This window comes from Sciurus carolinensis, chromosome 15 (genome assembly GCF_902686445.1).
Source record: "Sciurus carolinensis chromosome 15, mSciCar1.2, whole genome shotgun sequence".
Lineage (NCBI taxonomy): Eukaryota > Metazoa > Chordata > Mammalia > Rodentia > Sciuridae > Sciurus > Sciurus carolinensis.
Window position 1 is genome coordinate 15593352 of NC_062227.1, and position 27279 is coordinate 15620630.

Sequence of the window (27279 nt, forward strand, 5' to 3'; positions counted from 1 at the left end):
GTTAAGAGTGCTGGGATCTTTAAGAAGTGGGGCCTACTGGAAGGTTGTTACTGGCTCTGTTTTCCTGTCATGTGATCTCTTCCTCTAGCACACACTCCTGTGATTGTGATGTTATCTAACATAGGGTTAACATCAATGATGAGCTTTTGCCAGTGCCATGAGCTGGAATGTACTGAATCATGAGTTAAATAAACCTCTATGTCTTACCCAGCCTGGGTATTTCATTATGGTAATGGAAACTGAAATAACACAAGAAGACTCAATATTGTTAAGATGTCAGTTCTTTCCAATTTCTTCTATAGATTCAATGCAATCTCAATCAAAATTCCAACAAATCACTTTGTGGATATTGACAAAGTGGATTCCAAAATCGACCTGGAGAGGTAAAAGACCCAGAAGACCCAACATAATTATTGAGGGAGAAGAACAAAGTTGGAGGACTGACAACCTGACCTCAAGATGTATGGAAAGCTACATTGATCAAGACATATCGTATTGACAAAAAGATCAAAAGTAGTCCCATGTAAATACAATAGGTGATCTTTGACAAAGGAGCAACATCCACACAATAGTAAAAGATGTTCTTTTAAACAAGGGCCTTGTGAACCAGGGGGCATGGACTTGAAGGGACACCAGGGCCCTCTGCCCTATCCATTCCCCACTTTTGCTTCTCAGCAGCCATGACATGAGAGTTTTGCTTCACCACCTACTCCCTACCATGACATGCTTCTTCATCATAAGCAATGGGCCAATTAACTATGGAGTGAAACCATGAGCCAAAAAAAAATCCTTCTTTTAAACTGAATATCTCAAGTATTTTGTCACAGCCATGGAAAGTTGACAGATATTTTTTCAAGATCTTGATTCACCCTGGAACTTCACAGACAAAATAACATGACAATTGTTGAGGGACTTTGAGCATCCTTGACACACTGGTTTTACTCCCTCTTTACTGATGATCACCCAGCATTCTCTTTCTCTGTGGGAGGAGTAATCCTCCATCTGTTCAAAGCTGAGAACACAGCCTTCTCCAATGACAGGAGGTTGGGATTTTGATCTCTGAGTTATTCTCTCAAGAGGATTCAAACTTTTTCTTTCCATGAATTATTACCAAACTCACAAGTACAAATCAGGTGTTCTTACTATAATGTAAATATATTTTATGCATTCATATTTGAAATATTTCTCTTCATTGTGTCATGAGGAAAAAGGCCATTTTGTTTTAGAGTAATTTAAAAGTGTGACATTTGGATCTATGCAGCTGCAGATTTGGCATAAGTCATGAACTTTTCTAGGGAGCCAACAGTTAATACGTGTATCTATGAAAATTTCACTTTCTCATTGTTTCCAGCAATACTCACTGACTTCTATGTATAAGGCACAGTTGTAGGTGCTAGTGCATTCTGGGGTGAACTTGATCATTGGTTTAAAGCAGGGAACATGCTTAAAACTGTACCCTAGGGAACACTACCCCAACTCTGCTATTTAATTTTTAATTATTCTAGTGGAGGAATGATATGTCATTTGGGGCAAGAGGGTCTTCAGCCCTGAAAGTCATGCCACACTCATCTGCCTATTAGGACAGGCAATACTATAAGTCAGAATGAATCAAATTAAAAATCTTAAAATGACCTTTGTGAAATTGCAGTTTTCCTGAAAAATCATGCATGTATCAAATTAATTCTTTACTTCTATTTCATGTATTAGGATTCATAACAGACTACAAGGGTTACTGGTTGGTTTTGCCTGACAACTAGATGAAGAGCAGGTTACTAGTCTCATTCCTATGGACCACAAAAGAATCAGTTCCACGACCTGTGGTGCTGGGAGTGGTAGAGTTTTTGCTTCTGGGTTCCATCTCCAGCAGCACTCCCCTACCCCCCCCCCAAATCTGTTAAAACATTTTTCCATTTGTAATACTGTGATTGCTTTTGCAAAGCAAAAATCTTTCCCTTATAAATGTAAACTTCTTCCAACTCACCTTGGGGGCAATGATCGATTTTTACAGATCAGGTTTGTAGTGAAACAGACACGCACTATGCGTTACCAAATCTAGTTCTAAATACAGCTGAAATTTGGTGGGCAACGTGATCGTTCTAGGCAAGTGTGCCAGCTCCTATCATATTTAGAACCCTGTGTTCCGAAGTGCTCAAGTTCACGCTGAGGAATTTGCTAAACAAATCCCTGGCAAGGCATCAACACTGATGTTGTATGCACAAATCCTTTCAAATACAAATGGCAAAACACACCACCGAGTCCTTAATTCCTAAACTTTCAGAATTTCAATCTCTTAACCAGTTTGAGTGTTGACTCACTTGCTTCTCGAAAGGCGCATGCCATTTATTACTTAAAATTTTAAAAATTAAACGGAATAAAAACTTCTGCGCTTTGAGATTCAGCAATGGAGTTAAGATAACCCATTTCCTGTGTTTGCGTGGAAAGTGCAATACAGAGGAGACACGGAAAGACCAAGCAGTAACACAGTACTCGTAGGCTTCCACTCCTAAGCGGTGTTTATGCACGAAAGCGGGTCTAGACAAGGAACTAGCGTTCCAGGACCTTTGCGGGACCCCGCAAGACCTTGAGCTTAGGGGAGTGATTCAAGAGACTATCTAGAAAGTGTAGAGAAAGACAGCTAATAAAAGTGCACTGTGTTTTGGGGCTGTGCACAGTGAAAGAAGGGACAGAAGTGAAAAGAGGATGGAAGAAACAGAAAAGACAAAACAGCCCACAGAACGAAACAGAGGGAAGGGAGAGCTGGCGAAAGAGAGGAAGCAGGAAAAGAGCAGAAGAGGATAGGAGAAAGCCTAAAGGCAGCAGAGCCGCCTGCAGCCGTAGGACTGCAGTCCTCCCGGAGGCAGGGGGCGCGCGTGCGCCCCCTCGCGGCCCCGCCCCTCCGCGCCTGCGCTTCCTGCCCCTCCTCGTCCGGGATGCTGTTGCCGCTGCTGCGGAGTAGCTGCTTCCCTTCCTCCTCTCCCAGCGGCGGCGGCGGCGGCGGGGAGCGGGACGTGGGGATCGGGCCGGCAGCGCAGTTGCAGCTCGGAGCCCGCGGGCCGCCGGGGCCGCTCGAGTGGACGGACGCAGAACTCGGGGCCGAGGCCCCGCGCGCGGCGGAGGCCGAGGGGTCGTCGGGGCCCGGGGCGCGCGGCCGGGGGGCGGGCGGGCGGCGCGATCCGTATGCTTGCATGGATCCGGGCGCCGCGCTGCAGAGGCGGGCCGGGGGCGGCGGCGGCGGCGGCCTGGGCGCGGGCTCCCCCGCGCTGTCCGGGGGCCAGGCGCGTCGGAGGAAACAGCCCCCCAGGCCGGCGGACTTCAAGCTGCAGGTCATCATCATCGGCTCCCGCGGGGTGGGAAAGACCAGCCTGATGGAGCGTTTCACGGACGACACCTTCTGCGAGGCCTGCAAGTCCACCGTGGGTAAGGGAGCTGCGGCGGGTCGCCTGTGGGCCTGGTTTCTCCTCGCGCCTGTGGGCCTTTTTTCAGCATTAGGGCCCCTGTTAGCCTTGCATCTGGAGGATGGGCCTCTCGTTGAACTCTGGGATCTTCGTGGAAGCCTCTGATTCCATTCCCTAAGCCAGACAGATTTTCGTTGGGTCTCTTCACGCAGATTCGTCCCTGGCCCCCGCCCCTCGCCTCCCGGGTCGGAAGCGGGGTCCTGACTACCAGCTCCTGGGGCGACCTCCTGCGCTCTCCACGGGTCCGGGCAGGAGGAGGTCAGAGTGATGCATCCGTCTCTCCGCGGAAACTCCCAGCCCTTCCAAGACTCACCCAAGGAAAACTGAGTTGCCAGGGAGGGAATTAGGGAAAGAAGGGAAATTAGGGAAAGAAGTTAAAGCTAAAGGACCCTCACCGACGGGATGCTCCTTGGTCAATTCTCCTAGGTCACTGATAGAGGGTTTTAACCTCTTAGGTCTGCCTTGTGAAGGGGAATATACCAGGGTTTATTTTCTCATTTTGAGCCCTTTTTCTTGAATGCATTGAAATGAAGTTTAAAATTCCTTGTTTTAACTACAAATGCCTGGCAGAGGGACTTCTGTATTTATCCCTGACCTCAGATAACCCGGTGACTGGCGAAAGTGGGGACGATCCCTTCAATACAGTGAACAGTACAGTAAGGCTCCAGGTTAATATCCTCAGACCCTAAACCTGAAACTACAAGGGAAATGTTTTTAATGAACTCAGACTTACAGGACTTGACATTGAAGTTTGTCATGTGGGTGTGGACAACAGTTGTTTCTGTGTAAAATCCCTTAAAAACTGCCAAAGGCAGGGGTTGTCTTTTCAGAATAAGGAACAATCATATTTAATGGTAGGCAGAAGAGATGTTGGGGGTGTCCAAGAAAAATTGAATAGTATGGAGATTTGGTATACAGAATAAAAAGTATCATTCCACCTACTGATACATATTTTTAGACTTGTAACTAGAGATATTTCCAGTTTTGAGATGAATTGGATTTAAATTTGCCAGGTATCACAACAGTATTGCATTTAAACTGTCTCACTGGAAAGTTAAACCTCCAATTTTTGTATTTTTTGTTTTCTTTTTGAGAACTTACTGTAATAGTTTTTTAGAATCGATCATTTTGGAAATATTTTGCTGTCAACATCCTGTTTGTTTTAAAATTTTAGTCTTGGGGACATTACTTTAAAATTCAATAGCATGATTATTGCTGTTTCAAATACCCAATCTTGGATCATAAGAGTACAGGAAATGAAATTTTTGTTATATTCATATCTGGCATAAAGTTAAGAGCAATTCAGAATTATTCATTTTTAATAGCTGCACACATACATATAAGCTTGAGATGAGTTGCATCGTGTACTGAAGAGAAATGAATGCAGGTGCTAATGGGTGGATCACTGTGAAGACGTGGGTGCATGTGGGTGAACTGGGAGATGAGTGAAATTTGCGTTAGAATGGGTGAGAAGTGAGATAATGAATGGTTTTCTCACCTACGTCCAGTGGAGCTGCACCCTCACTTCTGGGAAAGGTTCCTTAGGACCTTAGGGGAGGGACATCGGTATGGATGCTTGGAGGCTTAGACTGTCATCCGGAGGAGCATGCGCCTGTCCTGTAGGTAATCTGTAGGTAATCTGGAACAGTAAAGTTTTCTTAAGGCATTGGCATGAAGACAGTGAAATTAATTTGGTATTACATAGAATATTTGGGAATGAGCAAGAAACCAGAGGCAAGGAGACCAAAAGTTTGTTTCTATATTCCCTTAACAAACATAAATACACACACAGATCCCAATATCTATGTTCCCACACTGGGTGTGGTTGAATTTTCCTCTTGCCGATTTTTGTTTCCTCATGTATAGCCTATGGTACTTAATTCAGTAAATGTCTCTTATTATGGAAAGTTCAGAGAAAAAAGATAATCCATGGCCCAGTCCAGAACATGAGCACATTTTAAGAAAGTTAACTAGTTCCCTCAAGTTTTCTGCCTCTGAGTCACTTTTCTCTTCCAGTGATTAGGTTGTTTGTTGAGCACCTACTGTGTGCTGTGTGTTATTCTGCTCACTGGGGATTCAGTGGTAAATAGGACATGGGCTTTGCCTGGAAGAGTCCGAGCTCATGGGGAGTAATTACAGGTGAGTAAGGGAAATATTACAGATGTCCATGGGACAGTTAAGGAACCTCCTTATTAAATGCACCTCCTATCTGGGACTAAGGGTAAGAACTGGTCAGAGAAGCCTTCCTCATTGGAACCTTGTGAAAAAAAACTCATTCCTCACATTCCTTTAGAAAAATGTTATTTAAATACAGTGTTGGGTGTGGTGTAGAATTGTAACTACCTTTTAAGCGGTTAGCTCATAGGGTCCTTCTGAGTCTGGTTTTTCCAGTTTTATCTCCATGCACTAGAGTGAACTCCACTTAAAAAAGATTCTATTTGGTGGTGGCAGTTTTGCCTTACCTCTGTCAGGGCTTGTAGATGTCTGCTGCTCATGATAGCACAGCCTGGAAACAACCAAGTCCCTATGCGTGTCCAGCCTCATGTTGCTGAAGCAATGGCATATGTAATTCAGAAGCTAGATAAGTATTTCCTTAAGTGCCATTTGAAAGTGAATGTGTGTTCCTTGGGCATTCTGTAACAGGTAATCTTGAAAATCCTCAGGGATTTGAGGATGATGGACTATTGTGTAAAATGATGAATGAGCAAAATGTTGGGTTTTTTTGTTTTTGTTTTTTTTTTTTTTTTTTTTGGTATTCTCAATCAAATCAGAAACTGGTTTGGTTTGAAGGATACCCTAAATTCACAAGGGTATGAAAAACTACAAAGATTATTTTTAATCACTGTTCTAGTTAATGGAAATAATCTAAACAGAGTATGATTTTCAAATGGATTTTGTATCCATGGAATTGAATTACTTAGTCTGATACAACTAGCATAACTTGACAGGTTATTTTTTAAAAAATAAGAGATGAAAAAAAAAAAAACTAGTTTACTATAGAAATTTACAAGTATCTAACTTACCCAACTTATTCTTCATTTAGCAATACCTGTATTGTAAGCATACTTAACTGTTACTACTGTGAACCTGGGTACATGTGTGCATGTGTACATTCATGCCATTACTTTCTGGGTAGAATGTACAGAAGCCATTTCTATCTAGCAATTCTGAATTCTTGGTCTTTCTTTTTCCTATTTGACTCTATTAGATTTAGCATAAATAAGCTTTTTAAAAAGTATATTTCAAAATAAGGCATAAAAATGATTTTTTTCTAATTTCTACGTAACTATTAGAAGCTGTCAATTTTTTTTTAGAGTGAAATGGTTTTACCAGGTAGAACCCCAGCTTGTTCCAACAATATTGCATTCTAAAAGAAACAAATAAGACTGAAGAACCTTGGCTCTTGCTTTTAGGCTCTGCCATTTACTAGTTTGTGACTTTGGAAAAGTAATTTGGTCATCTGTGAATATAAAATATTACATGCTATTGTAGTCTTTGCTATTTGATGAGCATTTACTATGTACGGGCAGAAGACCTCACAGCAGTCCCGAAAGGCATCCCCAGCTCACAAATAAGGACACAAAGTCTCAGGGAGATAAAATCTACTCCATGTCACAGCTGGTCAGCAAGTAGGCAGGCCTGCAACTGAGTTTCTGTCTCTTCCTTAGATCACTTTAGGATTTAAATTGACTTTCCTTTGTTGAAAATACTGATGCTTCACACACATAAAGTAAGACACTCAAACCCTTTTTAGATTTCTAATTTGGTCCTTGCCCTTGAAGATAGTGATGTAATTGTTCTGTAGTATCAGTTGACCTATATTAACAACACCCCATCATCATTTGTCACTTGGCTTTTGCATGGCAGAATAATGCTCTAAGAATTGCATTTTTGGGCTGGGGAGATAGCTCAGTCGGTAGAGTGCTTGTCTCGAAAACACAAAGCCCTGGGTTCGATCCTCAGCGCCGCAAAAAAAAAAAAAAAAAAGAATTGCATTTTTTATCTAAGCAGGTTGAGAATCCTAATTTGAAAATCCAAAAGTTTTGAGTACCAGCATGATGCCACAAATGGAAACATCTCCACTTGACTTCACGTTATGAATCACAGTCATAAACACAGGCACACCATAAATATACTATAAAATTGCCTTCAGGCTCTATTGTAAGGTGTATGTGAAGCATAAATGAATTTTGTGTTGTATGTAATTTCCATATCTCATTTGTATATGCAGATATTCCAAAATCCAAAACATTTGGATAGGGGATACTAAACATATATTCTATCATTCAAATATAAGCCTTTCACATATTTATAAAAGTTTCCCCAAATTTTCCAAAACAAGTATATTAAAATATAGGAAAAGTTGCTATAAGGCTGTCTTAACCAGAATTCTTATTTTTTTGGCAATAAAATTTCCTAAATGCTAAGGGCCAACATAGAATTGCCATTTTTACTTTGCCCAAGAAGCAATATTGCGGAAAAAATAAAAATTGACTGTCACCAACTTTCTAAAAATGACAACTTAAATGAAGAACAACAAAAATATGTGTAACTGGGCATGATAGCTTATACCTGTAATCTCAGCAACTCAGAAGACTCAGGCAGGAGAATTAGTTTCAAGGCACTTAGCAATTTTGCAGGAACCTGACACAAAAAGACTGGGGATGTAACTCAGCGCCCCTGGATTCAGCCCCTAGTACCAAAATAAATATAAATAACACATACATGCACGCACGCAAAAGATAAGATACTAGAATTAAAACATTTTTAAACTTTTCCTCTGAGAATATTCTTCCTCTTTTGTCATTTACAACAGAACATTAAATTTCCTTACATGGCCCCTGAGAATGCCTAGTTTTAGAAGATAACAGTACTTCATAGTGCTGTTTAACTGAGTTACTGGCCATAGACCCTGCAGTATCCTTACCTGTCTGTCCCATTTGGTCTCTATAGAGATGAGGGTGCCTGTTCTGAGGGCGGGGGCCTCTGTGGGTGGTATGCCTGCTGGGGAAGAGGTTGGTGCAGGTCATTCCCTTTCAACCAAGTCAACAGTTGATCTGACAGAATTGAGGGGATCCAAGAAATAGGTGAATGTTAAGTCTGCTTTGGAAATGGCCATCTGTGGGTCTGCCCTAGAATGTTAGGTGACGTGATGGATAAAATATTGATTGTCACAAGTTTCTTTACCTGGAAGGAGTAGAATGACTGTTAAGGGAAATTGCTTTTACTTCATTCTGGAAACCTGGGGCAGAGATTTGTGTTAGAAACCTCAGAATGAATGTCTAATTCTTGACTGTATTTTATTTTGCTCTTCTATATTTATGTGCAGTCTTCCAAGCCATGACCAGTCTGCCCAAGAGTTTCACTTAAGAGAGAATTTTCACATAGAGAAAATTGTCCAGAATTCCCACTCCAAAAGCCAGACACCACAGTCTTCCAGTATCATTGTTCCACCCCTTCTGGAGAGAACTTCACAGACTCCCCTGCCAGAATGATTAATGGGATGCCTCAGGGAGGAGTGAGCTTGAGCATTGTGTGACTGGGTTTGTTTAATGAACTTAATGCAGACTCAGACTTGTGCAGTGTCCCCTTTTGTGGAATTAAGTAACTTCCAGAGAAAGTTTGAAGATTTAGTTGGTGTGACTTGTTTACGTTGAATGGGAATCTAAAGTCCTGCCTCCAAGTGCATTGTGCCTTCCTCAGGCACTGTTTCCCAGTGAAGAGGAGAGGCTTCCTCATGCTTGATAGAGATCCACATTCTTAGAGATGGCCCTTCTCTCCAGTTTGTGGATCCTGCCAGAAGCAATCTGTTAGTAGATCCTGGAACCTGCTGTAGAAGGGAAATAGATTCCTTTGAGAATGATAGATCCAAATTACTCTCTAGCCTGGGTGCCAGATACATTGTTCCAATTGAGTATTGGTTTGAATTAGTAAAGAAAACATGGCTTTCTACAGTAGTTACTCAGATATTTTTTAAGAGGTTCTTATATTTACGTAAGACACCATTCCACTAGCCATTTTTTAAGGTGTCCCGGTTTATAGGCTTGTCCCTTTCAAGAAGGGAAGTGAGTCACAGAGGGAGACATAATGAAATGTTGGAAAAGAGGTGAACACTATTGTACTTCAACAGAGGAAGAAACCGATTATTCTCCTTTTTTTCTTCTGTAACACAGTTTTGACATTTGGAAAGTATTTCGAAGACCAAAAGTACGGACCAAAAATACTACCCTTAATTGAGTGTGATTATTATTATTATTTTTAATCCTTATCCTTTAAAACCAAGAAGCACAATGCAGGCTTAATACACACTATATATTTCACAGAAAACCTTTTTTTCCTTTTTCTCCCCCAAATCTGATGGATTCCACTATTCATGATTTGCAGTGGTTATGTAATACCTTCTTTGTTTACAAAACAAAATGAACTACCTCAGGCAGGTCTGTAAGGAAGGAACTGACAGGGAAGGCCTGTTGCCAGTCCTTAGTGAGGAAGCCTGGTTGCTGCAGGCCTGGATGGGGTGAAGGTACAGGCTCCTGTCAGTGAGGAGCTATACTATTTTTCACTAGCTTTGTCTCCCTTCCGTAAGCCCAACCCTCTATTGATGGACTAAAGAATCATACACCCACAATCAAACATTCACATCTAATTTTTCATTCTGAAAGTAAAACACAACTTTCTCCTTGGCCACCACAGTCTTTCCTGTCCTGGGTGGTGTGGGTAAGAAGCATAGGTGCTGGAGGCAGGCAGGCTACAGTTCTAGCCCCTGCACAAGTTGTCAGTATGTCCTTAGACAGGTGACTTAACTCAGGATCCTCATTCATAGAGGACGGGGGAGTGAGGCTTACGCTGCTCTCCTTTCTCATGGTACAGGAATAAATGGGGATACAGTGTCGTAGATGCCTGGCCCAGAAAATGTTATTTATCATTCTCCTCATTTGCACTATAAATGTAGAAACTCTGAAACTTCCCTCCCTAAAACTCTATCCTTTACATATACATACTGATGTATGCAGGTGAATATGAAATAGCAAAAGTGAAGCTCATGACCTTGGTGAAATATACAAATTTACAGTCTTCCTGACAGCCCCTGTGTTGCTGTGGACCCATTCTGAGTGGTACTAAAATTAGGTTTGTTTGGTTTTTTTTTTTTAGTATTTTTTGCATATGAAGAATATGTTCATGATCCACTGTTTGAGCATCTGTCTTCCACCCCTCATACACACCTTTCCCCTCTTTTAATATTTTCTTTCCTTCCTGATCAAGAGCTGGAAATGATGGATGGTAGCCTTTCAGATAGAATCTTTCTCTAGCTAAGGTGAGAAGACGGCTTCCTAGTGCAGAGACTAAATCTGGCTTTCCAACCATGGAAGTGTGTGTGTGTACTGTATATTGTACTTGCTTAGCAAAGCAAAGTTTTTTTCGGGCATTAAGTATGTATCCATATCCACGTCCCTTCTCTGCTCCTTTCTTATCTGTGTGGTGAATGTGATGAGTGCACCCTAGAGGCAGATAGCTCCAGTTAAAATCCTCACTTTAAAGATTTATCAGGGCCACAATCTTGGGCAGCCTGCCAACCTCTCTGACTTCCAACTTTTCATCTATAAAATGGGGAGAGTCATAACCTCTACCTCATAAAGTAGTTCAGAGAATGCACTGCAGTGAGATAATGCACACTAATTTCTTAGAATAACACCAAAAAAGTTAATGCTTTTTTTTTATTTATGAAGGCAACAAACACCTTTCTCTGAAATTCTGTCATACGTGTATACTTCCAAGAAAATGTAACTGTCCTTGAGATGTGATGGTCTCCAGGTGGAGCAGGTGCTCAGAGCTCCCAATCTCACCCTGCCTGATGCAGTCCAACTGTGCTGTGTATGTGTTCAGATCAAGTGCAAGACTGTCTATTTTCTTGTGCCTCTGCATCTCAGAGACAGACCCAGGTAGTCTATATTTGCCTGACTTGGAATGAAAGGGGTAGTTCTTATTAAACTTTGATGAACATGTGATATCCTGGCCTATTTAGCATTTGAAATGACACATAGTGATTTTACTATTTCAATAGTACCTGCCTGTGAGATGATTGCAATATGTTACAATTATAATACTAAACTAGTTTCCGTTTCATTGAATAGAAAGTTTCTGTTTCATTTAATCTTCACAGTTTACCTAGGAAAAGCCAGATAATAAAAACATATTACATATGTATTTATCATTCATTAGGGCACTTTGTGGGGGGTGGTAAGGAATTGAAGGATAGGTCTGGAAGCAATACATTGGCATTGCCTTTTCCTTTATAAGGAACACTTTCAATCTGCATTCTTCTAGGTAGTACAGTTTGGGCAGATCACTGGCCTCAGATTCAGTCCACTTGTTTCATAATGTTAGATTCACCTCTATCTGTATGACCTTGACTCATTTCTTAATTTAGTTTCTCATTGTCAACTCACTTAAAATGCTTAAAATTCTCTCCTTAAGAAATGTTATGTCCCAAACTGGATAACATTATATAAGATACATCCTTGGAAGAAAGGCCACTGTACCAACAGGATGATTACTGTAGATGATTACTGAAAATTAGCAGTAATTTCATAACCACTGTTGGAGTGAAGACCTACTTGAATCTGAGAATCCTGCTGTTTGAAAGTGTTAAGTCTATGGTCTGGTGCAGACTCCAGGTCTTTGGTGAGGGAGAAGGGAAATGGGCCTAGAAGAAAAGAAGGGAGGCTGTACATTCCACTGTATTCACAGACATAGGCCATAGCATTGTTTTTGCTAGAAAGGATTATATATTAAAAAAAAGACGTGTTTTCTATTTTCATTTTTGTGACTTCTTATGGCCCAGAGAAAAGAAACTAATGTTTTAGAAATGTTTGTCTTGAGGATGACTGAGTAGTCCTGTCACTGCTAAGTATACCAGTTCCTCATACTCTTGTGAGATTTATGAAAGACAACTAAGAGGAAGGCACAGCTTTCTCTTTAGGAGCTATTATGATCATGGGCCATTTGCAGAATATTTCACATTTCTTTTTTTTTTTTTTTTCTTAAACCCATCTGACTTTTGCTATAACAATCTTTCATTGTGAGCAGTGGTATAAACTTGAATCTTGATTCTACTGTTCTGCTAGTATTCGCTTTAACTGTAGGCAAATTACTTTGTGTAGTCTCTGCCCTAGTGTCTTCTTCCTCCGTTGGTGTGATAGTGCCCATCTTGTTGGGCTGCTGGGAGTATTGACTGGGTTGGATGCAAGACAGAGTGCTTAACAGATATCCATTGTCCTATTGCTTAAGGAAATTAAGGTCAAAGATAAGTCAAACGGACTCAAATACAGTGGTCTAAGTCCATTGATAACAGGGATGATAACACCATAACCTGGGTCCTTTATGGAAGCCTCATTAAAATATAAGAAAGGCTTCCATAAAATTGGTGAATTTAAAGAAGGATAAGCTTCTGTTACCAGAATAATCTATTTAGTGGACCACTGTTCCATCTAAGTGATGGGATAGTAATCCACTGGGATAAGGGTACATAGGGAGAGGATGAGCCTATAAATTAAGACAGCCCCTTTAAAGAGTTATGAGAAGTGAAATAATGTCTGTACACAACAACATTGCTGCCGTCGCTCTTCATTCCACCTGTGTCCGCCCTGTCTCCTGATCATGCCTTTTTAAAAAAAAAAATTAATCAGTCCTGAAGTTTCTTAATTTTTCCAAAAATACTCTGCATTTCTCCATGCATATATAGTGTTTGATGGAGAGTACAGTGCTGGGGCAGGGGTTGGGGTCCAGTCATCCAATTCATTGGGTTGCTGTTGAATCCAGGCAATGTCCTAGATTTCAGGGGGCCAAAGATCCTTGATCCTTAGGGTGCACATATTCTTTGGGGGAGACCAATGAAGGATCTATGCAGTAAGGCCTAGAAGAGTTCAGGTCCACAAGCTGGAGACATAGATGAAGAATTAGGGTTTATGGAGTGGGCATGGTTGGAGAAGGGTTCCAGTGGGAAATCTAGGGTTTAAAAGGTTTGTGGGCAGACACAGAGGTGCCCTAAAAAGAGAACAGGAAAGAAAGGCAGTTAATGGCCAAGTGCATGGTGTATTCATTTAGGTCAGTATGACTAAGCTTTTTGGGACAAGGGACTGTTCCCATTGACTGGTAGGATGGCAAAGACTACTTGCTTCCCTGTTAGTCAAGAGGCTTGTGGGACAATGGTTTTCAACAAGATTATAGATAGAAATAAAGGCGATACCCTTTTTGTCCCTTTTTGTCTTTTTCTTGCAACTGGAGGGGTGTTGGGATTGAACCCAGTGACTCCTACTGAGCCCCACCCTTGATCCCCTAAACTTCATAGGAGTTGCTCCCCAATGAGGGTCTGTGTTCTGGCTGGCCTTTCCTAAAGCTGGTGTTTTTGAGGTCATTTCCATGATACTCTAGTATTACAAATATTGCACTAGTATTACAAATATTACACTGAAATATTTTTGATGTAAGAAGATTTTTAGAACTGTTTTGCTGTGATACAAAGGTATGTTTCCAAGCCATAATTGGATCAAGTTTCCAGTCATTACACACTATTAGGGGCAGTTAGATGTGATACTGGGTATTGCATTTAAGAGAGAGAACTATTTTAATGTGCTCTCTTCTTTTATGGAATTTTATACTTAGCCACTGTTGTTGGTAGTGATGTTATTGTCTTTAACCTATTCACTTAAACTAGATCGTCTTTGTGCTGGATAAAGAGATCCATAATTCTATTTACTATTAGGTGACCTTTGTTTATTTTCTGATTTTGAGCATTAATGTCCTGTCATTTTATTTTTATTCATTATACTTGGTGGTTTCAAAAATAATCCTCATATAGGACTGCTGAAAATTGATAATTGGTTCATGTTGGTTGAGAGTGTCCCACACATTCAGATTCAACAACTCTTAGCTGAGAAAAAGGCATAATTAAAACCCCATGGATCCACTTCGGAGGTCTCCAGGGATTCTGTTGGTTGATTGGAGGCCAGCCCAGCTCAAAGAGGTATCACCTGCCAGTTCTTTTCAGTAAGATAGCAGCCACTGCAACAAATTTTTAAAACGTCACAGTTCTCTTAACTGAAATTTTAAAAACCAACCTATTTGAAGTATCTGGAAATAAAGGAGCAATAGGATAACAGTTGTAGTAATATGAATTTTGTCCATAAATTCCATTGCAAAGTAACAGAGCAGCAAAGAAATCTTAACTTTAGGTTAATATCATGCTGGCAGCATTTTGTCATTCAGCTGTTCCTTTTTAAAAGCAGAGCATAACAGTTGTCTCCTCACTGTTACTTGGGTCTGAGAGACATCACTTTAAGGTTTGCTGTTCCCTTGTAGTGAGGGTTAAGGAACTCTGTTCAAGGATATTGGTTGTATACAGACCCACTCCAAGGGTTCAAGGCAATCTCTCTTTTGACTTTGTAAAGCAAATCAGCTCCAGAAATGTGAAATTGAGTGAACCAGCTTTCGTCCAATGACATTTGAAATTGTATCTGGCATGGGGGATTAAGAATTGAAATGTATTCAAGTTTTCTGGCTTTGTCATCTTGAATTGTTTTGTATTTGTGCAACTTTTCTTTATTGTACAGACTAGGGCCTCCCCTTCACCCACAGGGCTATAAACATGTCTTTGGCACTAGTGTCTACAGTGTGTTACTATTTATAAAACCAGTCACATGGCTTTCTTCACCCAGAACTCATCTGACTACTGCTGCCTCATGTCTCAGATGAAGGGTCAAGGGGACAGGCATGGTCCCCATGCTTGCTGCTGCCACCATACCACTGACACATGGGCCGCCTCCTGTCAGTGGCTGTGGTCATCCCCTTAGGAAGCAGTTAGGAAGTAGAACCTGTGGGGAATCTGCTTCTAGTGCTCACATTCAGTCAGCATCCCCTTTGTTGTTCTTAGTTGTGAAAATTTTGTTTAAAAAAAAATTATCTTGAAATATGTAAATTTTCTATAACCAAAAGACATATAAGGGAATATACACAAATAAAAAATCAGTTTTAAACAATGTGTCTGAAGCTTTATGGGCCAAATTAAAAAGGGAAGATGATGCATGATGACTTTATTAATAACATTAAAATGAATAAAAATTAAACTTGATATGTTAATCTGTATAAGTAAATTTAATGACAATTTCTCCCTCTTTCTATGGGTAGTATATAAATAACTCATTTATATTCATCAAAGTTTTTGTGAGTGCTGAAAATTTTAATATGTTAATTTCCAAATTCAGGTGAAGGCAGTTTGAAATCAAGGTTGTTTCTAGTGTTCCCTCTAGGAAATTTCCCCAAGAGAACATCATTTGCTTGTGCAGTTATTAAGTGTAATTTTTAAATGACTTTTGTGCTGAATTGTGGTAGTCATAAATTATATTGTGAACAGATGCTAGATAGATGGTTCAGGAGAAACGCAACAGGTGTCGACTTTGCCAGTTGTGTGTGAAACGTGAGGATGACCCGGAGTTGCAGATCCTCATGCACTTCAGCCCTGACCTTGAACTTTGTGATGCTGGTTCTTTTATTTTTGTGGTAATGTACCAAAACAAAAAGGTTTTTTTAAATGACCAACTGTATCTTTCTTGTTTTTCTTCATATTTATTTGTTTTATTTCCAGGTGTTGACTTTAAAATCAAAACTGTAGAACTAAGAGGAAAGAAAATTCGATTACAGATCTGGTAAGTGGCAGAGTATGCCCCAGTAGTGTGCCGTGTGTGTTTAACAGTCCATATGCTTGTCTACTAAAATGAACTGTGTGAGCTGGCCCACCTCCCCTACTTTCTGCTCCTCGTCAGATCAGATGAACAGCACTTCCTCCATGGGAGAATTTAGCAGCATCTCCTTATTTGAGACTGTATTTGCTCTCGTGAGAGCTAGTTGGGAGCCTTTACACCTCTGTTTTTAAATCATTTGATATAATCTCAAAACTGCCGTCAGTAACATGGTGGCTGAAATGCATGTCTCCATGTCTTTAAAGTTATTTTGTGTGGTAATATTCAAAGAGAGCCCACTGTGTTCACAACCAGATTGGCAGGAGGCAAAGGCACACCACCTGGGGACAGTTCAGGGTGGCAGTGTGGGCAGGCACACCACACCCCTTCTAGGTGTTCTGTAGGTGTCCCCTCTGCCTGCCAGAAGTGAATCCAAAGGCTCCTTCCTGAAAAGAAGCTCCTTTCTCGACTCAAATCAGAAAGAGAGACCAAACCAGCTGCATTTAACCAAGTTCAGTGCTCACCACTTTCCCTTCTCTATTAACAGCCCAAGGGTAGCCTTCAGAAGTGTATAAGGTTGCTAGAGACCTCTCTGGAAGAAAGGATAGGCTCTGGTCTGCTAGAGCTTGAGAAATGGCACAGCCGAGCTGTGCTGAGGATGCTGTTGTGTTTTCCATGATACCGGTGCAGTGCACTCAGCCTACTAACTCCTCTCGGCAGGTCACCCTCAGCTCTGACTGTCTGTCCACCATCTGTGTGTGTTTGCTTTCATCTTCGTTAATCGCTGCTTCATCTGTGGCATCGCCGGTCATCTAACGCTTGAATGTTAGTGCCATGTCTCCATCCTTCATCCGTGTCCCTGTCTGGGGCACCACTGGAGCTGAGCCAGCCTTGCTCGCCTTCTGAGGTGTCTGAGGTAATATCTTCATTTGGCCATCTGCAACTCCATAACCCACACTGAGGAGCTTCAGGGTTTTATTTTGTGTTGTGTTTTGTTTTAGACTTGATTACACAACATTAAAGTCAAATCTAAATAGTGAATAACATAAAGTGGGTATTTCTTACACTAGCCCCTGAAAAGGCAGCAAAGTTCTTTTTGTACATTGCTACCCATCAAAATATGTGTAAATGTGCAGGTGCTTCCCTGGAACTCTGACCACCAAGACTGTGCTAGTGGCACTGGATACATCTGGCGTTTGACTGCAGTGCCTTTGACTGATGCAGGCGGGCCCTCCTTCAGAATTCCAGTCCACAGAGAAGAGAGTGATGGTGGGGTTCCAGGACCACCTGGTTCACTCAGACTACTTTCCCCTTGAATGTAAAAGCATTCTTCAAAACAACAACTCTCCTGCTTCCTTCTTGAGTTTTCACTCCTCTAGCTTAATCAACTGTCAACATGACATTGGTAAAGAATAATGAAGGGAGGAACAGTGAGATGATGCATTCGATTTATTGCAAGGTCAATTTGCAAGTTTTCTGCATGGAATATTCCAGTGATTCAATTAGGAAGTAGGACTTGTCTTTTCCTGAAGGGGTTTTCAACAGTGAATCATATATCCACAATATTCCAGCCACTTTGTTAATCATATAATTACTCAAAATAAGATTTTTTATCTTCTGAAATATTTTATTTAAAAGATTAAAAAAAAATTGCTAGGGTGTAGTTTGGTGGTATAGAACTTACCTAGCATGGGCAAGGTTCTGGCACTGCAAAAAAGAACAAAGGAAAAAAAAAGATGAAAGACCTTTCTCTTCATTTTTGCTATGCAGTAGATGAAGGGAGATATGAAATCTTGGTTCTCATTTTTATTACTTATTTAAAATGTGGATTGATTGTCCCTTAATCAGAATGCTTGGAACCAGAAATGTTTTGGATTTCATAATATTTGCATAAATATAATGAGATACTTTGGAGGTGGGATCCACATTCTGAACATGGAATTCATTTATGTTTCATATACACCTTAACCATATAGACTGAAGGTCATTTTAAATACTATTTTTAGTGTGCCTACATTTTGACTACAACTTGTCACTTGAGGTCAGGTGTGGAATTTTAGATTTGGGAGCATTTTAGGTTTTGGCTCATGGACACTCGACCTGTATGCATGGCTTGTTTTAGAGAAAAGAGCCATCTGTGTGCTGTTGTAAAGTGTTTTGTCGCAGTTGTATGGTTGTGTTTCACTGTCATTGGTTGAGGGTGTGGGAGCAGACAGTGGAGTCAGAAACAGCTCTTCAGGGGAACTGTGCTGAGCTGATAGCAGCCAAGCTCTTTCCCACTCTGTCCACCCACAGACACATCACCTGTCAGTTTTAAGAGGTTTGTTAAACAAATGCATTTTTTTTCTTGGTAAGTTCCGTTTATAGCCAATCTAATCAAATATTCACTCTAGAGAGAGTCCTAAAAGTTTAAATACCAAAAGCTGCCATTGTCTTTGTCATAGTTCTGTATCACATTTTGTCATTTCCACATTTTTCAGTTTCTCAAATATTTATGGTCAAAAAAGAGCCATTTTTCTCTTTTCTCCTCATGTAGTTCTACATGAGTGTACATAAGAACTTGAATGTAAGTGTTGCTAAAATGTATTGACTTGCATATAGTTTCATGAATTTACATCCAAATTCTGTCTTGGAAATTATTCACATTGAACTTGGAGTCATTGTATTTAAATGGACTAAAGCCATGAACTATGTCTTCTACCTTGAAACATAGGTTTAAAATGCTTCATCCTATCAGCCCAGTTTTTACTGCTGAGGAGTTTTGTTTCAACTGGTGTTCTCAGTTAATTCTCTGCTTGAAAGAAGTGGAACATTTAATATGCTAAAATTGGTCTTTGCCCTGCAAATTAGTGACTTTATCATTTAAATGAACATATTAGATACAGCAAAAAAGAACTTTGCATTGTTCAAGCATTGTTATATACCCAGCTGGCAAAACAGAATTGCAGGAATTTTTTAACTTGGAAAATGCTGGCTGTAGTGAAATTTAAATTTAATGTGGAATTTTTACGGTGCAACAAATAATTGTTGAATGGGAACATTTCATTTACCCTATCCTTTGGCCTTATATGGTAACATATAATTGAGTGTATAAGAAAAATAAGTAAAGGTGCTTTTCAGAGGAATAGAAAATAAAGAGTTTCTCAACCCAGATATTTTGGGAATATGGAATAGTTTCTCAAAGGAACATGCTTTTCCACTGCCAATATTCAAAGTCAAGCACAAAAAGATGGAATTTAGGGTATGGTCTTAAATGGGGAAAAGAACTATTCGGAATTGCTTTGGAAATGCCATATTTAAAAAGCTCATTACTATGTTTTACTTTGAAAAAACAAATGATCACATATTTTGATAGTGGTGTTAACATTCCTGTGACTGATTCTCTGCCTTTTCAGAGAAGGTTATTCTGGATAGTTTGTTGATCCCTCTTTATAATCCAGCGCAATGCATCCAATTTAGTTGGTAATGCACGGGCAAAGATACCTTGTATCTCATATAGTTAAGTCAGCCTGAATTTTTCCTAATGGTTAAGGGGGAGGAGAATAGGTGTATGTTACTCATATTTCCTCATAGAGAAAAAGCAACAGAATACATGTTTGCCCTGGAATGTGGAGTTGCTTGCTTTGACTGTTGTTTGGGAACTGATTTTTGCTGCTATTTCCTAGGGACACAGCAGGTCAGGAGAGATTCAACAGCATTACCTCAGCTTATTACAGAAGTGCCAAGGGGATCATATTAGTGTATGATATCACTAAGAAGGAGACATTTGATGATTTGCCAAAATGGATGAAGATGATTGATAAGGTATATGTCACCTTTTTCTGTCCAATGTGAACTCTATTTTTGGGTATCAATCATTATGAAAGGAAGAAGAGGGAAACGCAAGGAGGGGCCTGATTTTGCAAAATAAACATCATTTGATTAACGTCACAATCCTCGAGGTAGGTATTTAGTTCTGTGTGATAAATGAGTTAGTGAACATCTAAATCATCCAGAATCAGCTGAATAATAATAAAACTGGTACACTGAACTCTCTGATTTTTAAAGCCCAAACATGCTCATTCTACTATATCCAGTTGCTTCCATGGCCTTGGATACAGGATTTTCATGTTTCTGCAGAAAGGGTACTTGGATGCTCATTTGTGCTGCTTGAGGAGATGGCCTTGTTCGTGGTGCCTGTGCACTGTCCTGGGGTCTCGGCTGGACATCTGCCCTTTTCATCATAGATGTCTTTTGGAGCCTCTTTTTGAACAAGATAATTTTTTCCTTTAATTCATGATTGACTTTATACAGAAAACCTATGTCCGCACAATTGAAGTAAACTGTGTTTTCCTCTAAGAGATATGTACCCCAAATGCTCATTTAGAAGGCAGAGCAATTTGGGGCAAGATGTGTTAGTATAGAACTGACCATAATTTGAGAGTTTTCTTCCCCTTATGAAATAATTTGATGTTTAATTCCTTTATTTAACAAGCATACCTAAATACAAATTTGGGTTTTATCTACAGATTGTATGGAAACCCACTTGTATTTTGTCTGTAGTTGTACTGATGATGTTGAAGAAGTTTCTTTTCCAGTGTTTTCATGTGTATCTCTTTGAAATATGTTAAGAACTAGACTTAACAACATGAAGCAAAAAGCCCACTCTCAGCTGCTCAGCAGACTGAAGCAAGAGGATTATGAGTTCAAAGCCTCAGCAATGGCGAGGCTGCCCCTGAGTTCAATCCCTGGTACCCCCCCCCCCAAAAAAAAAAAAAATGAAGGAGACTGCCCCTGAGTTCAATCCCTGGTACCCCCCCCCCAAAAAAAAAAATGAAGGAGACCCAGGTGAGGTGCCTGCCCTCATCTCAGTCCACACTTGACCTAGGTCACTGGATACTAAGTCTCCTTATGCCCAAGTATTACCTAACTAGTCCCATTTTGCCAGCTGCACAGCATGCTGATCGCTAAGACAAGTTTTGTGAAAGACCAAGCATGAAGGAGACCCTAGTCTCAATCACCTTCCTGAGGATATAGCTTGGGAATATCTGTGAGGTAAAGCAGCAGAGTGATTTAAGGCATGGAGGTGAGGTCATCAATGGACTACATGTGCATAAGGAAATTTCATGGCTCTTCAGGGGATAGGTATTCATAAAATGGATGCATTAGCACTATCAAAGCATAGAATTTTCAGCCTCCTGACATCAAAAGGTCATCTATCAGATACCTGTGCAAGCCCAAATGAAGGGTTGGTGGTTTTAATAAAAGTCCTTCAAGTTCTGAAAAAGTAAACTAGGCAAAACTTTAGCATCATAACCTAAATGTCAGATGTATCTACGGCAAAGCTAACAGGAGACTAATAATGTATAGCCCTACCTAACTTTCAGAATTAGTGATTTTCAAAGCCAATGTAAAAAGTAAATAAAGGGGAGGAGGAGTCTCATAGTCAAAAGAAAAAATCCAAAGGGTTGCATAATACAAATTGGTCTAGGCCAGTTGTGTTTGTTGGATGGCAGTTATCAAAGATAGGATTCTGTCCCTTAGGTGTTGGAGACTGATGGTTACATTCCTGAGAATGGCTCTCAGGTCCTTGAGAGATGCTCTGAACTGCAGAAAATCATATTTACAATTGTAGGCCCTTTTTGTAGTAAATGTTGAGCAGATGGTTGTGGCCCACTGAGCAAGGGAGTGGTTTTAGAAACCTCATAGTGTTTTCCTAAGGAAAGTAGAAAGGGACAGTCCTCACTGTAGTGTAAAATTTCTGAAACTAATGTGATGAATATGAAACCAAAGGAAGTACACCTATAATCCTAGCTACTTAGGAGGCTAAGGCAAGAGGATTGCAAGTTTGAGACTAGTCTGGGCAATGTGGTGAGACCCTATCTCAAAATAAAAAGCCCTGGGTATATAGCTCAGTGATAGAGCTTTTGCCGAGCTAGCATGCACAAAACTCTGGGTTCAATTCCCAGTATAGCCACAAAATTTAAAAAAGGAAGAAATTCCCTAAATCGTAAGGGCCCCTTTAGGTACTGGAGGTTGTGAATCTGCCAAGGATGTGTGCTCCAAAGCTTACCTCTCCTTGGTTCTTGAGTCTTGCCTTTTACCATTGTATAAGAGCTGTCATTCCTTGGGTGCTCACCATGTGCCAAGCATTGACACCTTGCTTGGTCACGCAGCTCACCGAGGCCACACAATTCAGCTGTCTTTTGATGGAGTCTGTTTCAAATAATTTTAGAAACACAAATTCAAATGAGTTACTCAATACTTTAACCTTTTTTTTTTTTTTTTTTTTTTGGTGCTGGGGATCGAACCCAGGGCCTTGTGCTTACAAGGCAAGCACTCTACCGACTGAGCTATCTCCCCAGCCCCAATACTTTAACCTTTTTAAAGAAAAATTCTGTTGTGCCTACATATTTTTACAAATTTTACAAATGTGGCTTGACTTTTTTCCTGATTATCAGTTAATAATACTTCATTAATAAAATTTGGAAAATCAAGAAAAGCACAGAGATAAACTTAAAATCCTGGACTCAATATTTAGTTTTACATTCTGCTTATTTCACAAGTGTTCTGTCTTAAGGGCCTTCCTTTGTCATTAATTGCTCTTCCAAAGCATAGGGTTTTTTGTTTTTTTTTTTTAATGGCTGTGTTTTGTTTCATTCTTAATCCATATTGTTGAACTTTTTCAATTGATGACCATTTTAAGTAGGCCTACTTTTCAAATCATTTCCTTAAGACAGAGTCTTGGGAAATGTTAGGTCAAAGGCCAAGAGCATAGTGGTTTTTAAGCCTATCACCAAGGTACTTTCTAAAATGCTGTGAGCCCTGTCCATCACCAGTTCTGCCTGGGTCCTAGGTGACGCTCACAGATGGTAGAAGAGAATGAGCACAGGAGTCAATGAGTGACAAATATTGTACTGGTTTACCCTTGCTTTGTTAGTGTATGACAGTGCCCGCCTTTGAAATTCCACAGTATGCTTCAGAAGATGCTGAACTTCTCTTAGTTGGAAATAAGTTGGACTGTGAAACAGACAGAGAAATCACCAGACAGCAAGGTGAAAAGGTGAGAGAATGGGAATCCCCAGAGAAACCATGGCTCCCACATCCTGCATCTTACTGTCTTTGCATAAATTGCATATTCTTCTAAATTTCAAAATAATTGTCAAGTAATGGTCACTGAATCACATCCTTCCCATTTGCTTTTTTCTTCTCTCTGCTCCTTTAAATTCACTTTGAATTGGAGGGGAAAAGAAAGCATGTTGTTATGTACTTGCAGTATTATCAAAGCTGGCATCTTATTCCAAAAAGCATTTTTTTTTAAGTTATAAAGTTATAAAATTTCTTTCATGATTTTCTTGGTACTCTAATGTATTTTCACCTTCTTTGACTTTTGCTAAGGATTCAATCATAGAGAAGAAATGATATTCACATTTTAAACATCAGAAACATTATATTTTTAGAAACCTAGGCATGTAATTCAACTTAAAGATCCTAATGTTATCCCAGGGATTTTATGTTTGATACACACACACACACACACACACACACACACACACACGAGTGTGTGTGTTGTAATGTAGGAATTTGCTGTACTTGTGATCTTAATATCTGAACATAAATGGGTCTTTACAGACCTTTAGTCCCCACTTCCCTTAAAGCTGAAGCCCAAAGGCTATAGCTCCCCATCAGAAGCCAGGCCTAATGCACAAACACTAGTCTGTATTGTGCTTCACACAGAGAAAACAGGTATGTGTGTCTTTTCAGTTTGCACAGCAGATAACTGGGATGCGATTCTGTGAAGCAAGTGCCAAGGACAACTTCAATGTGGATGAGATATTTCTGAAACTTGTTGACGATATTCTGAAAAAGGTAAGGAAAAGAATCTATATCATGGAAGGATTTCATCTAAAACCTTTTGTTTCCTTTATTGCTATTAATATGTTGAGAATTTTTCATTTCGAAACCAAAGTTCGGTGGTTTTACTTAGGTTCAGGAACTGAGTGTAATTGTTAATTGCATAGACAACTTGCCACATAGCTGTTTCTCATCCAGGGGTTTTTGGTGTCCTTAGTGAAGGGGAGGGACTGCAGCTCAGTAGAAGAGAATTTGCCTCACCTGCATGACACCCTGGGGGGCCTTCCTTAGCACTGCAGAAATGAATAAAAATAAGTTGAGATAAAGAATGAAGGGCTGGGGTGTAGCTCAGTGGTAAGAGGACTTGCCTAGCATGCACAAAGCCCCGGGTGTCATTCCCAGCACTGCAAGAGAATGAATTAAGTACCATGTTTGCTTGACATTTGCTTTTCTTTTTTCCTGTTTTCCAACAAGATTAAGTTCAATATAGACAGTGGAGACCTAGGAAAGTACACAGACTTGCTCACTGAGGAGAGCCCCCAGGCACTCGCCTTGGCACCCTACTCCCTATAGGAGCCTCTGTCCTTTACAGAGACTTTGGTAATGCTCAGTTGCAAGGAAATTGTTAGATAACTTCACTGAGCAATAGTACTTTCTTCAGGCATCTGTAGGCCTGCATTTAAAGTTTTTTAGTAAGTACTTAAATGTATTTATACAGTTTACACCTTGGTATCTGCTGTTGATTGGTTCCAGGGCCCCTGAGGTACCAGGCTCCATGGTTATATAAGTCCTTTATATAAAAGAGCTTGGTATTTGCATAGAACCTACACATAGCCTCTCATATACTTTAAATCATCTCTAGATTATTATGATTCTTAATACAGTGTTAGTGCCATGCGAATACTTGTTAGGCTGTATTGTTTAGAGAAAAACGACAAGAAAAATAAAGTCTGCATGTTCAGTGTAGGTGCAGTTTTTTTTTTCCGAATACTTTCAGTCCAAGTTTCCTTGTATTGCAGATGCCAACAATTATAATTATTTTTTAAATATTTTCATTGGCCATTGGTGAACTTTTATTTATTCGTATGTAGTGCTGAGAACCGAACCCAGTGCCTCACACGTGCTAGGCAAGCACTCTACCACTGAGCCACAACCCCAGCCCCAACAATTATAATTTTTCAGTTTGAACAATTCAGAAATTTCTAATACAATAGTTTTTATATAATTGCCAACAGAGGTTATTACTTTCTTTAGTAAGCATATAACTCTTTAGAATGCAAACCATTTCTTTCATTTATTAAAAAATGTAAAGCAAGTTTTCATGATACTCTGGGTTCTGTGAAAATAAATGTTGAGGAAGTTGATCTGGTCTCTTCTGTCACATGGTGTTCATATTGTGAGTTGGAGTGCCCTGAGCTATGTTGTTTATTTCATTTGTCTAACCAACCTCTGATGATCATAGAGCTTTATACTACAGTTTTATTTTTTATTTTTATTACTTATTTATTTTTGTAGTGCTAGGAATCGAACCCAGGACCTCTACCATAAAACCACATCTCTTTCAGAGAGCTTTATAAAACACTTTTTTTAAATATATAATCATACAATTTATAAAGAGATTGTAAAACTCTTATAAGGTTAAAGTGTATTTGTTTTCTCATACCCTTCAGATGCCTCTGGATATTTTAAGGAATGAGCTGTCCAATAGCATTCTCTCATTACAACCAGAACCTGAAATCCCACCGGAATTGCCTCCACCAAGACCGCATGTCAGATGCTGTTGATTTGCTACTTTGGAGACAAGGTGGAAATGATTCCTGAAGAGGGGAAAAAACATTCTATTCTGCACTACAATCATTTTGACAATTTCCTTTCGCACTTTGTAATCCAAGTCAGAGCTATACACTAACTTGTAAATATGCAAATATGCAATCCTGGGTAAGTTTGGGTTATAAATTACATATTTCCCTCCAAATTATATTTCTTTCATCCCTAGTGTACATACACTGGGAAACATAGTACTTCTAATATGAAGAATGGGAGAGATGAAAGGTATAATGTTTCTTAAATAATATAATTGTCCTTGTTAATTATACTATGAGGACAGAAGATATTCTGATAAGAAGAGAGAATGTGGTGCTTTGCTTACTGTTTTAAAGAAAATTTGTAAAACTAAAGACTTTTGAGGAAAAAATAAACTATGTTAAGTGCTTTTTTCTTTATTTACAAGACATTTCCCCAGCTGTAGCATCTTTGGAGTGTTTCTGCCATAAAGCAAAGCTCCATTCATAGCTGTTGTTGAAGGTTATTTATTAATGTTCTGTAATGATAGGATATTCCTAGTTAGAGGTTGGATTTGACTTGGTCCTGAGGCCACAGAATCTCTCATGGTTTCCTGATAGATGTACCCTATGCTTTTAAGAACAACAAGATTCAAGAAAGAAGTGTTTTTGAAACTATAGAAAAAAGATTTTAAAACAACGCTGCTGTCCTAAACAAATCCTGTTTAAAGGAATTTTAGAGAGATACATTTTATTATATCAAAGAACATACATGTATTTGCCTAAACATTCTGTATCTTTGTAATGATAAAACTTTTCCCCTTTACGGTGAAGCCTATTCCTATTAAGCATAGACTGTGTTCAATATTTGTTTTTGTTTTTGATTTTTTTTTCCCTTTTTTTTTTTTTTTTGTCTGATAATGAATTTGTGAACTCTATCTTTGGTATATCTTTTATTAAACTGCACTGTTTTGTTTAGTCAAGGTAAATAAGTAAGTATGTATTTGAATAACTTGGCGTGTCTTGAGTGTTGTGGTATGAGCAGCATTGTGGTCTTTCTACACTAATGAAGTGCAAATAAAATTTTGTATTTATGAATGACAGTTGGTTACCACATTTATTTGTAATTTAATTTTAAAGCATATGTTAATTTTCTTCACAAACTCCACATATGTATCTTTTTGAAAGTTTTAAGTGAGAAAAGCGTGGCATCCTCCACTGTGGAAAACAGGCAGCAAGAATAGATACATGAAATGTGATTTATACAAATATTGGATTATTTAACTCAAAAAGAAAGGCCTGTCGCATGGTACAATGTGACTGAATCTTGAAGACATGGGAAGTGAAATAAACCAATAATCGTAGAACAAATACCATGTGATTTCCCTTTTGTGAAGTATATAGCGTAGTCATATTCATAGAGACAGGAGGAATGGTTGCCCGGGGCTCAGGCAGGGAGGGGCTGCAAGTGGTGTC

The 27279-nt window shown here is 39.6% G+C and overlaps 1 protein-coding gene across 2 annotated transcripts; it reads left to right on the forward strand.

The window, feature by feature from the left end:
* Positions 1 to 2893: 2893 nt before the first annotated feature.
* Rab12 (RAB12, member RAS oncogene family) lies at positions 2894 to 26906 on the forward strand. 2 transcript variants are annotated; one of them, XM_047526658.1, is made up of 6 exons: positions 2894 to 3417; positions 16096 to 16156; positions 19855 to 19993; positions 23109 to 23231; positions 23933 to 24037; positions 25693 to 26906. In XM_047526658.1, the coding sequence occupies exons 1-6, from the start codon at positions 2931 to 2933 to the stop codon at positions 25804 to 25806; spliced, it is 1029 nt and encodes a 342-aa protein (XP_047382614.1). In that variant the 5' UTR covers positions 2894 to 2930; the 3' UTR covers positions 25807 to 26906. The 2 variants fall into 2 exon arrangements, with proteins under 2 accessions (XP_047382614.1, XP_047382615.1); XM_047526659.1 differs by having other exon boundaries at positions 2899 to 3417; positions 23142 to 23231.
* Positions 26907 to 27279: the final 373 nt, after the last annotated feature.